The 14549-nt window shown below is 41.7% G+C and overlaps 1 protein-coding gene across 2 annotated transcripts in view; it reads right to left on the bottom strand.

The window, feature by feature from the left end:
* DIS3L2 (DIS3 like 3'-5' exoribonuclease 2) overlaps positions 1-14549 on the bottom strand; it is a 189010-nt gene that overhangs the window by 148420 nt on the left and 26041 nt on the right. For both annotated transcript variants that reach the window (XM_084292240.1, XM_084292241.1), the window contains exons 5-6: positions 14141-14194; positions 9931-10032 (exon numbers count right to left, since the gene is read on the bottom strand). In XM_084292240.1, coding sequence (XP_084148366.1) covers positions 9931-10032; positions 14141-14194 — 156 coding nt within the window. The remainder of the gene's footprint in view (positions 1-9930; positions 10033-14140; positions 14195-14549) is intronic.

Genomic DNA, 14549 nt, shown 5'->3' with positions numbered 1-14549 from the left:
CATTACATAAAAAGGTAAACTAAGTTTCCAAGACGTGAATCTAAGCTGATAAACACATTACACCCATAGTTCAACAACTGTGCAAAAACTAAAAAGGATAAACAGCTTTAGAGAAATCTTCAAGAATATGGGGGGAAAAAACAGGAAGGGTAGATAATGTAATGCCACGCTGTCAAAACACTGCCCTGGCTATGTATGAAGCACAACGACTGAACTAAATCAGATTAAACTAATGGCCATGCGTTTAACTTGGGTATGTCTGCATGGTGCAGCACAGGCCCGAAGAGGTGAGCTCAAGTACCAGATGGCTTGCCAACACAGCACTCACCCACGGCATTAGAGCCCCTTCTGGGCTGGATAAACAAACTAGAGGCAGGCACGAGCACTATTCTGCTCGCCCAGGAGGCAGGGGTGGTGATGCTGTGCAGCTCATCAGTGGCTGAGGCACGCTGCCGGGTGACGCAGCAGGGCACACTCACTGCAACGGATCGCTGCTACGCCGCCTGGGCACTGCTCGAATATGGAAAGGCTGAAAGAAATTAGCAAGGAGGACCTACACTGCCTCTCTAAACACAGCCACCAATTAGGCATTTAAGGGACAAAGACATTCAAGGCACAGCCACGAGGCGATGGCTGAGCTGAAAGGCCTTCACCAAGCTCCGCCATTGTTGGGCCACTCCGCCAAGGCCGCGAGCCTGAAGATGAGGGGATGTCACTTGATTAGAAAGACATCAAGCTGTTCCCAAGGCAGTCAGACTATGAAGGCCATGGGTCCCATGGGATTGTCACACAGGGCTGGGCTCTGCCCTGGTTTGTTGTGGATGGGAGCCCTTGGAGAAGATGTCTGTCACTGAAAAACCTCTCGTCTTCGTGCCTGAGGGGAAAAGAGTTGAGCCTGAAGCTAAGCCAGCTGTAGTTACTACAAGAGAGACGTGGTCAGCACAGAAAAAAAAGAGACAGTCAGGCAATCTGATCTCAAAAGAAGTGATAAAGCCTTGGAGGAAACTCACTTTAAAGAAAATAAATAAATAGAGGAAAGCTGAGAGGTGGGCATGCAGCCACTGTACTATAACGCAGAACCCCCCACGCCATCCTACTCCCCTGGTGCCAGTATTTCAGGAATTGGGAAAAGCTGCTGACATGGCCTTCCCACTGCACACAGCTCCTTTCCCCAGCCAGGCACAACCCAGCGAACACAATGCCACGAGGGATTTAGAGACCATAGTGAAAGATGCCAATTTCTACACAGGGTACAAACAAAGCGGTCAACGCTCGTTCCAACAAACGAGCAAAAAGCAAGGAGAACACCACAAGAAGGGATGTCCTGACAGCAAGCTAATTAGTCAAAACATCACAGTTGGGATTTCCAAGCACCAACAAGCACTATGCAGGATATACACCTTTATGTGAGAACACAGAAGAGGATATTTCCAGACAGAACCGAGAATGACGTCTGGGGAATTCTTCAGTCACTTTTGTAACCAAAATACACAAGTGCTAGCTAGATCGTGCCAAGTCTTCATTCTCACACTTCCAAAGCTGCTCAATTAAGCAGTATGTATTTTGGCACTGCTTTGTGTTTTAAAATAATATAGACAAAGCTAAAAAACAAAGAAATGCTTCGGCCCCAGGAGACAATAAAACCAAATATGGCTGAACCATTAGCATACCGGAAACCTTAAAAAAAATTTAAATCAAAACAAGACAGACTGGCTTTTACGAACCATTTATTGCCTTACCTGAGAGAAAACAAAAATAAACCTATAGAAACAATGAGAAAGCCAGGAAACAAAAGTGATGCCTTTTCCAGCATAGTTAGAAGATGAGCAGTCTGTCCTGCCATATTTTCCTACAGTCATTACCAAATCTTTTTTAATGCCTCCATGTAGTTGAGGCTGGAACAAAAACTGCAAAGCTCAGATAGAATCTGGGACCTTCAAAAATGCACACCAGCTGTCTTATCAGTGAGCACATGCTGAGAAATGATGTCAAGTGCACAACTACTGCAGCAGTGAGGAATTTGTTAGGACAGATAATCAGGAAGAATTTTAATTTATCTTTCAGTGTTTTGAGTGGCAGCTCCAACAAGAAATTTGATTAAAAGAATCACTTGCAATTCTTCAAAGGTGTTGCAGAAAGATGCTGCCAGATACAGACTCCAGGGCATTGATTTGTATGTTAATTGGATTAAGGATAATCCCAAGTAGCTGCTGAAATAAGACTCCTTGCGTTAGCAGAAACTCTTAAGAAAACTGCTATTGATGCACGAGCCTTAGTGGCCACCTCCTACTGTTTGGTAGCGCACCAAGAACAGACTCATTCCCTGTTCTTGTGACGTGCCTACAGTTAGGGCATTGCTTTCAAACTCTGAGCAGAAGGGAATCCCCCCAACAGCAAATGACGTCAGGGAGGTAGCAGAGCAGTGGGAGGCCAGGAGTTCTCCTCAGCCTGGCTGCACTTTGTCTCACCTGGAAGAAAACAGGAATGGTGTTTTGGGGAAGGCACAACCGTCCTGGCCCTCTGCAGCTAGCAGCATGCCGATTCTAAACCTATTAGACTAGAAATAACCTCATCCTAGCGAGTTACAAATTTCCTTCTGTCAACAAATTTAAGGCATTCCATTCCTGATGACAAATATCTTCCTTATCTCCAAGAACCACTTGGTTATAAACAAGGTCCCACATCTTGCCCACATAACCTGTTGTAGAAAAATCCCTCTCTCCCATACCAGCGGCTGCTGCAATTCTTCATTTGCATAAATCATCTCTATTTTAGATCCCCTGTCCCTCTGATTTATGGCTTTAAAGAAAAACAAACACGAGTTAAGGAAATCAGAGAAAAGAGTTAATGAGCCAACCTTAACAGCTTTGACCACATGCAAATACTGCAGCCAGTTGCCTTTTTTCTGCCAGCCAATAACAAGAACAAACACGCAGATAGATACATAGCACTCTTCTCTTTAGAGCCTAGGATACTGTCCAAAGCACCTCATCTAAGGGACTTTAAAAAAATCAACATATTTTAAAGTGCCATAGAAGTTCTTCATTTCTCCGGCTACCAAATTAAATTGGGGATGCAATCTCCCTAAAAAAAAAGGAAAAAAAAATCTTGTTTGCTCGAGGCCTTTCTTCATAGAAAAAATTTCTTCATTGTACAAACTTTAGGCCAGATAGGACTTTTATCATCATTATGCTTTATTTAAACTTAAGTCTTTTTATGTGGAACTGAAAGAAACCCAGACTACTGCAAATCTGGACAGTCTTTCAAGAGAACGTTTATAAAAAAGTTAAGTGAGTTTAACGTGCGTGACGTTCCCAAAACCAACACCATCACAACAACAGGTATCCTGACATTCTTATAAGGTGCGGGCTCCAAATACTCATGTGATATCATCAAATACGTCTCCAAACTGGCAAAAAGCAAACAGTTCTAAGAAATACTAATTCCACAGGAACCAAGGACTAAGAAAAATCCAAAATGATAGTAGTTATATAAGAGATTGGATTAAGAATAATCTACAGTGATGTGTGGATATTTACAGAAGACTTGGAAGAATAGAGTTTAAAACAATCATTTGAAGAAAAGTTAGTTGTTAAAGGAAACAATTTGCTGTACTAGATTATATTCATGTGACCAAGAGAAAAAAAAAAATAGAGCAGTAAAAGAGATCAGGTATTAAACGTTGGCTCGACTCCTGTTCTAAAGATCGGATGCTCCCACGAGTCCTTCCCCCCATTCAAGATGCAGCTCCTCCAGGAGCACAGTGAAATTTTGTGGTGTCTAATTCAGCTTGAAATCACCCCTATCACTTGGGGCTTACCTGCCTTTATTCCACTGGGAATATAGCAACTGTCTGCATGCGAGGTGAATAATTATTTAATGCTTGACTGTTCACCTAAAGGTAACATTTTTGTCCTGTTATATTCATCTATGCAGCCAAACCACATCTGTGATGTAATTCTGTGCTGGTAAAACAGGATGTAGTTAATAACAAGAAGCTTGCCTTCTTCCCTACCTAAACATTTTGCCTTCTAATATCACTCTCATCCAGCACAGAAAGAGGAAGGATTAAAAGGACACTAGGGTGTTCAAAACTGTTTGTGTGATTTCATTATTTGGGGTCCTGGTTTTGGCTTTCCCATCACACAGAGGCAGGTATTGACAGGAAAAGTCTTTCTCAGGAAGGTAAGGTTGCTTGCAACATCCCAAAAGCTGGCATTTCTGCCTCCTTGTTTTACAGGTTTGGGGGAGGCAAGGGAATAAAATCAGCACTTGGTCACAGCAATCTCATTCAACCCATATCAATTTAGTAACTCTATCGTTATACTCCATAAAAAGCATGCCAGATCTTGCTATTAAAACTCACTGCATTAAGACTTTGATTCACCTCGAGTGGTATTTGATTAAGAAATTGTGAAAGCAACATCTGGAAGATCAACAAATTTAATGCTGCGTATCTCTCAGTGAGCAACACTTCCTATTTTCTCAGTATTTTTGCTGTCAGTCTACAATATTATTGTTCCATACCCAGCCTAAACAAAGCTAAACAAAGCCTGGAAAGAGCCATGCCAGCTCAGTGAAGGTCTACCAGCCCCAACATTGTGGAACAAAGCGTGGTCATCCAACAAATGGCACAATCATAAACTATGTAATAAAGCTTCTCCAGCATCCTCCAGTTTTCCAGGGAGGTGGGTGCACATTCACAGGTACAGCCATCAGCTTATAGCCCTCTCCGCAAAGTCTACAGCAAAACAAAAAAACAGCTGCCCTTTCTCCCTACAGCATCCATCAACCTTTCAGATTTGTTAAAGCTCTGCTTTTCTGGACATCTTCCTAGCTGGCTTCTTAAGCTTCCCACTCTACTCCTGGATATCATGAATTCCACTTGAACGCTTTTAACGTGCCAGAACACTTACTATTTCAATAATGACTTCTCCAGAACTTTTTTTTTTTATTATTATGAATGTAATGTTTCCAAACAACATACTTTGAGACTCAAACAGTATTGCTGTGATAACCCTGTAAGAACCCTATCTCCTCCTGAGTTACTGTTATCCTTACATTAGCTGGGAGATTTTGAGAAGAAACTGACTCTCAGAAGAATTTGGTTGAAACAAGTCATTATTCACTAGGGCAAATTCAAAGCTAGCATCCCCTCTCAACAACTGATGGTTCATAGGTTTACACCAACAGTTGGAAGTGGTGGCTTGCCAGGATACGTAGCTCTGTTCAAGTTATACACGGTGATATTTGTGACTTGTTTGAATCAAATTGTTCCTTCTCCATTTGTTTGTAATCATGCCAACAACAGTCGCAGCTGGGAAAAGTGAATTGTAGCATATATCTTCTCTACAGAAGGTGTTTAAATATTTATCAGATGTACGGCCTTAAAAGAGGCAGTTCTAAGATCTCCTGCTGCGTTGAATTTCATCTGACACTTCCGTCGAACAGAATATACTCCCCTGAACTACAAAGAATGACTACTGCCATCCCTCAGACACTTCATGACTAAAACACGGGACCTACCACCCAGCAGCACACACCGTATGTAAACCAGCAGTCCTACGGCCCTGGCCGTGGAGACCTTCTGACAGGACCAAATGCACCACCTGAAAATACCACAAAGTAACACAAAGCCAAGGAGGAAATAATTCATGAAACAACAGCAACAAAAGATACCATGTGCAGGCACTGATTTTTGGAGAAATTGGTAGATTAATCTCTTATTATACTATTTTATACACATTTCTATATATGTAGTATGTATTATCATTTGAATATACCACTGCTGCAAGAGGATGTAGAACCAGAGACCTCTCCTGTGTGTCGTAGCAAGCGATAGGAGGAAGCAAGAGGAGGTTGGCCCCCAAGATTCCTTTCAGACAGTCTTGAGCAGAACAAGTCAAATATGCAGCATAAAGTCCTTATGAGTGCTATTTTCAGACTTAGACTCTAAAAGTTCACCCATAGCATGCAATGCGTGAGACGGTTGTCATGAAAAACATTCCACATTATAAACTACTATTCTAAAAGCACCAGAGATTGGGCCAGGAATCCAAGCCCCAAGTGATATCAAGTGACTTATTATGCTATTTCCTTCTACCAAAGAAATTACATCTCGCAAGAAAAACCAAAACAGATATCTGAAATAGAACAAATTCTCTCTGGCAATTAAGCAGAAGGTAAAAGAGCAAAAAGAGGCTGTGAGGAAAGATGGGTTAGGTTTATCCTTTATACTGACACTTTGCTTCCCTCCTTGATGAGCTTGAGAAATATTGCTGTAATCATCATATCAACATTTTTTGCCTTCCAGTAATTATGTCACTGTATAATTGAAGCTCCTGAAATTGATGTAAGCACAAGCCTATAAAACATAATAAAAACCCACAGGTGGAACTTAAAGTAGTGAAAATCAGTCAAGAAATAAAAGCACTGTTTTTCTTCTTTATCAGAGCAATTGACAAGGTCTGAGGTAAGTTCTCCATCACTGGTTATCTTTTATCACGACGTTCTTCCACAAACTGAAGGTGCAGATTCAGGGAAGCCCTACAGCCTGAATTAAGAGGGGGACAGGCTAGCTGACTGCAATGATACTCTGACTTCATTTGCTAAGAGTAGGTTAAGTACCTGGAAAAACAGTCTAAGTCAAATACCTTACTTTGCAACAGCTAAATATTTGAAAGTTACCATAGCACCTCGATATTCCCAAGATGTAACACAAGAGGACAAGAGAGGAACTTCTGAAATACCGCCTCCAAATGTGGTCACTGCAGCACACGCCGCTCTAGCCTGGTACGGAGCCAACGGCTACCTTCTTTTCTGGAGCACAAGATAACCAAAATTCTGAGACAAAACATCTCTCCCCCAACAAGCGGTGCCCCACTGAAATTGTTGGCTCTTGGTCCAAACTCATAGCGAGCACAGAAATATGAACTGACAAACGGATCATCACCGAACACCACGCAGCCCTCCCGGGGGACGTATGAAGAAAAGGAGCTTTCAGACCAGACAAATTAAGCACGGGGGAGGACCACGGTAGCTCATCCAACCACTTGATACACGCGCTGGGAAGGACACGATGTTGAGAAATTCAAGCCTGATAAATTTCCCACCACCGAGCCAGGAAGCGGAGGGCTGGAGGAAGAAAATACCGCTTGCCACTCAAGAAGGTATTGCATAAAGTATAACCACACGTCTAGAATACTTCAGCATTCCCTTGCATTTCTCAGTGGCACCACCCATTACGGGCTCAGAAGAACACAATACATCCCTAGAGACACTTACCTCCTGAGTTTTTCCTCCCACTGGCACTTGACCCACAAAAACTGACTCACTGGGTACAGGGCAGCTCCCAGCTTTCTCAGCTCTTCAAGCAAACACGCAGATTTCCCCAGCCAAAACCTGCCACTTTACCAGCCCACAAGGTTTTCCCCCTTTTTCGAGGTTACACATAAGCTGAACTGAGGTTCTTGGTAAGACAAGCCCTGCCTTTACTGAGAGACAGCATCACACCAACTTTGTACTCAGAAGATCTGAGCTGCACTAAGTAAGGGAAAATCTCCCCCAGAGCATCCAGGGGCCATCCAGGGTGCTTAAAACATGAGAGGCACAGACCTGTCAGGCTTATAGCCTGTAATTTTGTGCAAGACACAGGTTTACCAGCAAAAAAGGCAGCTCAGTTCTCAGTGGAGATGGGAATAGCAAACCATAAAAACGATCAGCACGCACATCTCAATCCTAACAAGTCAATGTGTACAGAGTCTATAAAGGCTCTTCAGAGAGCATCAGTTATACCATACAGCTGATTTACATTTTTCAAGGAAATAATTGAAGCTGTTCAGCTTGCTCCAAAGGCCCAATGGGAAGGAGAAAACCCTCAAGATACCTATGTGGCAGCTTTGCAGCAGCATGAGACTAAACAAATGGAAAAACCTAAAATAGCTTGCGACGGTTTATCATTAATCAGTATGAATTACTTGGCAGAATGCAGTATCTTTCAGTGCAACTTTGTGGCACCTTTCCCAAAGAACTAATACAAACAGGAGTGCATAGCGAGAGATTCAGGGAACAGGGGAAAAGGGATGTCATCGCTGATTAAGTTGCTGATGGCAAGAAACAAAAAAATAACACTGCATAGGGTAGCACCTGTGTGGCTGAAAAACATGACTGGCATGTTCCAGCTACTTCATTTGGCAAGGTTAAATTCACCACAGAAGAATCACAACCATACTACAAAACACTGAAGTCTTCTGAATTGCCTCCTCGCACCATTCTCCAGACACCATTTCTCCAGAAGTTTTATTTCAGCATTTGCCCAGAACGGATAGAATATTCTGAACTCTTCCTCTTATAAAAATCGCTCACCTATTCACAAAAGAGTATTACTGTTCGACATATGAGGGTACGAGGATATAAGAGAGGGGCATTATCTTTCTTCAGAGCCAGTGATATAACTCTACAACTGCAGAAAAAGCTTCCAGTCCAGGCAACCTGTATCAAGACTACAAAGAAACCCTTGTGCTGGCAGATCCTGGCAGAGGATCTAAGTACTCAAACTATTCCACTTTTGCAACTATATGACACGATCTAAAACTAAATATAATTTATATATAGGCATTTGGTGCTCCAAATTTACAGTAATCATCGCAGCCTTTCTGAACTCTGATTTGGACTCTTGAATAGATATCAAAGAACTTTCGCTTTGATCCTCAGTGTTGGTTTTCAGAGGTTGCACAGATAGCAGCAGACCTCTTTTCTATGTTTGCATGTGGATATACCTGTAATGCTTTAGTTCCCACTTAGGATCACCTTTTGCAGAAGGTAGTTTTACAGTTACATGTCAATATATAATACATAATTAACACATTGTGTGCACCTTTAAAAAGAACAGAAAAGTTTCAAAGGGTTTCCAAACATCACTCCAATTGCTCGTAGATTTAAACAGAGGAGATAAGTTCCATGAACAACCAGATTGCAGACCTTGCATTTGCAAGGCTAAAAACCATAACTCAGCTTCAGACAGGCAGAGAAGCTAGCTAGAATGAGCAAAAAGCACCAGCCCAAAATAGTTCAGACTAGTCTCCACCCTGCTGGATCACCCTCATTATTACTTTTGTCCAAACAATATACATTAGTCTTTACATTCAAAGAATTCGAAAACGTGTGTCTGGAAAGCAATTTGACAGTTAGGTCATGCTCACTTGTAAAAACCCAAATTACAAGTGCTGACAGTATCTTACACATCCCAGAGCCTACATCTCTAGAAAAGTATGAACTTTCCTTACATAAAGGTGTTATAAAACCTACCTGCAAACAAAATAAGATCATTTAGATGTTTGAAAGGACTTTCACTGTAATCATTGAAAGAAAAAAAAATACAAAGAGAGCATAGAGAAATTCTGAAACATTAAAATGAAAAAACGATTTTCCCATATTTGAATCGCTCCAGCTATTTTACACACTAAGTCACGCAAAGATAGGTATTGCCACAAAATCTGGAGCTGTATCAAGATGAGCTCTCCATGGACTGAGGACCCACAAAGTAGAGAGAGGTCATCATTACTAAAGCTTTGTGAATAGTACTTGTCAAATACATGAACAATTGCAAATACCTAATCAGAGCTATCCAGCACCACGGCATGAAGACAGCTAAATAGCAGATATCAAAAGTTACTTCTAACATCGTGCTTTGAAACAGCCTTGTCATTAAGCTTCATGCATTGATAAAGGACAATCCATGCAAAAAGCGAGGCTTCACCATTTTAGGTGTTGCTTCTTCCAAGCATTGTAATACAATATTTTATTCTATAGCAGCATAAACCACAATATAGCTAATCTGATTTGTAGGAAGTTCTCTAGTCTTAGGCCCTAATTTTAGTGAAAACAGTAATTAGCTTTTTCCATCAAATCACAAAAATATACTGGACTGACCTTCCATTGCTCCTTGGGCAGCAGTCTCACTACCACGATGTCACCATTCAGGGCTCTGTTGCGAGCAACCACTCCATCAATAAAGATATCACGAGTCCCGTCCTAGTCAAAGAGGAAGAAAAATGCCACAGCAAAACATGAGTTGGTATGAGGTTTAAAATACTATCATCCAAAAAAAAAAAAAAAAAAAGACACCTTGGTGAGACAAACATCCTGCAGTGGTGCACAAAAATGAAATGGATTCACCAGATGCTCTTCAATATGCAATATCTTTCAGCAAATAAGTTCCTTCGTAAGTATGTGCCAGCACAGTAGTTGCACAGTATTTACACAAGACAGAGCCAAGCCCTCAAAATGTATTGTCTGCAAATTCTGTTTAGTTCCTCTACAATTACTCTTGGGAACGGGTAGAGAGTTTTCTGCAGTCGCAGTTCTTCAAGTATTAAGTTCCCAGTTCAAGCACTGCAAAAGCTATTGCACAGAACATGCTTACAAGACAGTCCCTGCAATGTGCCCCGTGCAGAGCTGCCTGCTGCTCTCCTGGGTGAGATGGGAAAGCAAGGGAGGAAGGACAAGCAGTGCAGGACAAGCAAAACAGTCTGTGAAGGTGGCACGGACAGAGGCTGAGGATGTAGTTTATTCTTTAAATGAACTAACACCATATATTCCACATATATTATTTGGTGTAACTAATGTTAGAACAGATTCAAAAAAAATGACGACTACAGATGCCAAGTGCAAGCCAGAAGATCATTTACTGTAACAGGCATGTTAGGACACCTTCTCACAAAACTCTTTGTTAACATCCTTGCACAAGAGCCTCTACTAATTGTAGACACTGATTACCCATGCCAGACATGTTTGGCATTCTGCTCATCTAGATTTGGATTGGAAGATTTTCCTCATGGGGTGAATAAAGATGAAGTTTTCCAAAGATGCTAACGTGGAGGTTTTAATTTTTAAAGGTTTGCTGATTTTTGTCTTTTTTGATTTATTACCTATAGCATTCTTGCTGCTCTCATTCCTATTCCCCCATAATTCAGTATATGAAGAAGTCCGTGCATCTGCTTACAGTACCATGAACGTGTCAAACAATGTGAGCATTTAGTTTCAACGTGGGCAGTCACCACAGTTTTTCTACAGAGAAAACTTTTCATCATTTTGAAGTACAAAAAAGAGGATGCGTTTCTTCAGATTAGAACTTCATTGTCCTTCAATGAAAAAACAGCCTCACAGGAATTAAAATCTCCATCACAACTTCACTGCCTTCTCAGATACACGCTCCTGAATCTCAAATGCTCAAGTAAATCCAATCAGACCTACGAGTATATTCAGTCTCCAAGAAAAACTTCTTTTATAACCTGAAAACATGAAGCCTTAATATCACAAATATCTTACTCTGCTTAGATACCAAAACAATAAAACGGCAGAAACCTGCCATGATGTGAAACTAAGGCCGTCCTCCAAGAGACCAAATTACTCTTAGAAAGAAAAGCAGCAGCAGCTCAACAGCTGTGTGAAAGCTGCCTCCCATGACAAGATGCAGAAAAATTGCAAAGCCTCTTGGACCAACATAATTCAAATTGGAAACCGTTCTTTTCAAAAAAGCCAGATTTTTTACACATGGTCTTATTCGTCATTTCTCCCCACCCCCTTCTTTCTGCCCAAGCTCCTTACCTAAATCCACTACACGTATAAAAAGAAAAGTTCAAAGTCACTTTTTAAGGAAAATGCCTTTTTTTTTTTTTTTTTTGTCTGTACAAGCAGCTGCTCTATACTACAAACACAAGCTGGTATTCATGATGATTGTTCTACACTTTTTTCCTGTTTTCTTTCTCCTGTGTCCAAGAAAACGGAAGGCAGAGCCTTTCCTCTACTCTGTATAAAAGTGCCTGATGTATCACACCACTTAAAGCTTCATCTCCATACTGTGTCAGGAGCCTGATCTTGAATTACAGCCACTCTCAGTTAATATACATATATACGCATACATACACACACCTGTTTTACAGCAGTCAATTTCAGTGCCTACACCAACAGGTGTATTTAGATCATCAGCTTTGTTTCTTGCCTCAGGGCAAAACCATTCCTGTAGCTCCAGGCCCATGATTTGGATTAACTTCCATACCTCCAAGAACCTTGCATATCCCATTTTTTCCTTTACTGTCTTGAGCTCCACACTGCTGGCACTTCTGATCACTAACAAAGTTAAGATTGAACCACACTACATCAGAACCCAATCCCTTGCAAAAATCTCAACCGCCCTCCAGGTGCAGTGGAGCAGGGCACTGGTACTACTCGGTGGCCACCTGTGAGTATCAGTGGCAGGTGCCACTGCCTCCATCAGACAAGAGGAAGACCTGCTACCCTTCCATCTGCTCTAGAAATGTTCCACAAACACAGCCCAGCCAAAGACACTCCACCACTCGTGCTCAGAAGTACCGTTCTTTGGCTTGACAGTGTCATCATTTCAGACATCACACCATGGCACAAGATAGGAGGCAGAGACTTAAATGCTCATGCCCATTCTCCAGGAGTTTTTTTTTTTTAAAAAGAAAGGCTCTGGACCTACGCCTCAACTCTTCACGCAACAATGAGACGGACAGAGCACATTTGCAGCAAGAAATACCCTGGGACTTCTGCTGTTAAAAGGTGAACAGCTGTTGCATTTGAACTCCATGAAGCCGTAGCCAAATGAGAGCTGAAGGGAAAGGGGTACAGTGCCCGAGTCAACAGCAGGAGAGAAAGGGTGATTTTTCACAGCTGTAGCTCTTGCAGCATCTGGCAACGATGGGAAGTCCTGCAGAATGCTAAGGCTGCAAACCCTCCTGCTACCCTCCCTGGCCACTGCTGTTATATGACCGATAAGCTTCCTAAAGCATCCGCTGAAGAGAGGATCGTGCCCACACCAGCCAGTCAACTCTATCTGGGTATGATTCTGCTTGTTAGCAGGACAAGGCAGATTCTAGGATCCAGGTCCACAAAGAGAAATAAAGTAGAAAGAGAAGCGAGATAACCTCAGCTAACCTTCCCCTGCAGAACAGCGGGCAATCTTACTGCACAAGGCACCAGGGGCAATTAAGGGTAAAGCTTCACATGCAATTAAACTCACAGGAGTAGCTGGATTTCACACTGAACCAAGTATTTTGTAATTTCAGAGAATATATTTAACAGCTTACACTTATCACACCTCTGAGGCCACCCATAAAGAAAGTATCACAGTTCCTTGCTCACTTACACACTCGGTCCTGCTTTACTGATGTACTAGAGAGCTGCTCCGTACTTCCTCTAGGTCACGTTAATCTACTTCATGCACCCCTGACCTTTCTCCACCTCTGTAACACCACTCTTCTCTAACACAGGGGGCTCCAAAACATTATCTCCAATGAATAAAGTGAACGGACACTGCCACAAATTTCAAGGCTTTGAGTACAAGCTCCAGCACAATAGTGCTGTCAGTAGCAGGGGCAACAACAGGGTCAGTGTCTCACTGCCTTGGTGCAGGCCCTGCCTTCTCTCCCCCACACCAACAAAACATTTTAATATGAAATTCTCTCTCTCGTTGATAGTAACACTTTGACCAAGTCAGTTCCAGATAAAAAGCTTTTTGACTGTGCCAGCTGTGATGTCACCTTCCTTACTGGAAGTCCTTGAAATTGCGAGAGCCCCTCTTTTCTGTCAAAAATAAAAAAACAAAAATAAAAGAAAGGAGAGAGAAGAGGCACAAACCAGTCCCGTGTGACAGAAGTACATCTTAAGCCAACCAATACACAGTTAGTGCAAAAGCGTGCACATGAAAGAGAATCACGCATATTATTTCTGGAATGACTTTTCAAATTAGCTCATGCAGCAGATCGAAAATGGAGAGCATATTTGTTTAGGGAAGATTAACTTAAATCAGTGGAAAGACTATAATACTTCTGTAGCCATAAAGCGAGGGTTTACAATTACGCTGTGTGGTGGTCCTCAAATCTGAGTTCAGCTGGTGTCTGTGGGACCCGGTGGTATCCCCAGTTTCAGCACAAGTAAGTAGTTCTTTGAGGTACGAAAAAGCAAAATTTGTTTGGGAATATCTGATTTAAAAGAAAATCCAGATCATGTTCATTTATTCCAACACATTCACCTCCGAGTGACCTTTCATACACAGCATAACTCCTGTATTAATGCACCTTTACTTATGAACTTTAAAGCATTATAAAATTACACTTACTGGAGATGGAATGAAGGCTTCATGGTACTTCTTAGGATTTATTCTCAAGGGTCCCTTAAAAAAAAAAAAAAGAGAAGGAGAAAGATTATGCCTGAATCTTATTAATTTTATATAAGATCAGTTAAATTAGAGAGCTGTGGGTAATACATCTACTGAGAAACACGAGAGATACATCTAAATTTCCATTATACATTTCAGGTCTTGACAACTTAGCATCCAAGCAATTTCTAGCCAAAAGGCAGTTTCATGATAGGCTTAAGCTGATCTACTACAGTCTGTCATGGAAGAGATGTTGAATCATTAGCTGTTGCTGCTACTGGATGAACTCAGGATCCAAGCCCTCCTGCTCCCTTCACATATTTTCTGCCAAACATCCACCAACTTCATTTAAAATCAGACAATCGAAACC

Source organism: Netta rufina (genome assembly GCF_964035555.1).
Source record: "Netta rufina genome assembly, chromosome: 9".
Classification (NCBI taxonomy): domain Eukaryota; kingdom Metazoa; phylum Chordata; class Aves; order Anseriformes; family Anatidae; genus Netta; species Netta rufina.
The sequence above is the reverse complement of the archived record's forward strand: the minus strand, read 5'-3'. Positions and strand labels throughout refer to the sequence as shown.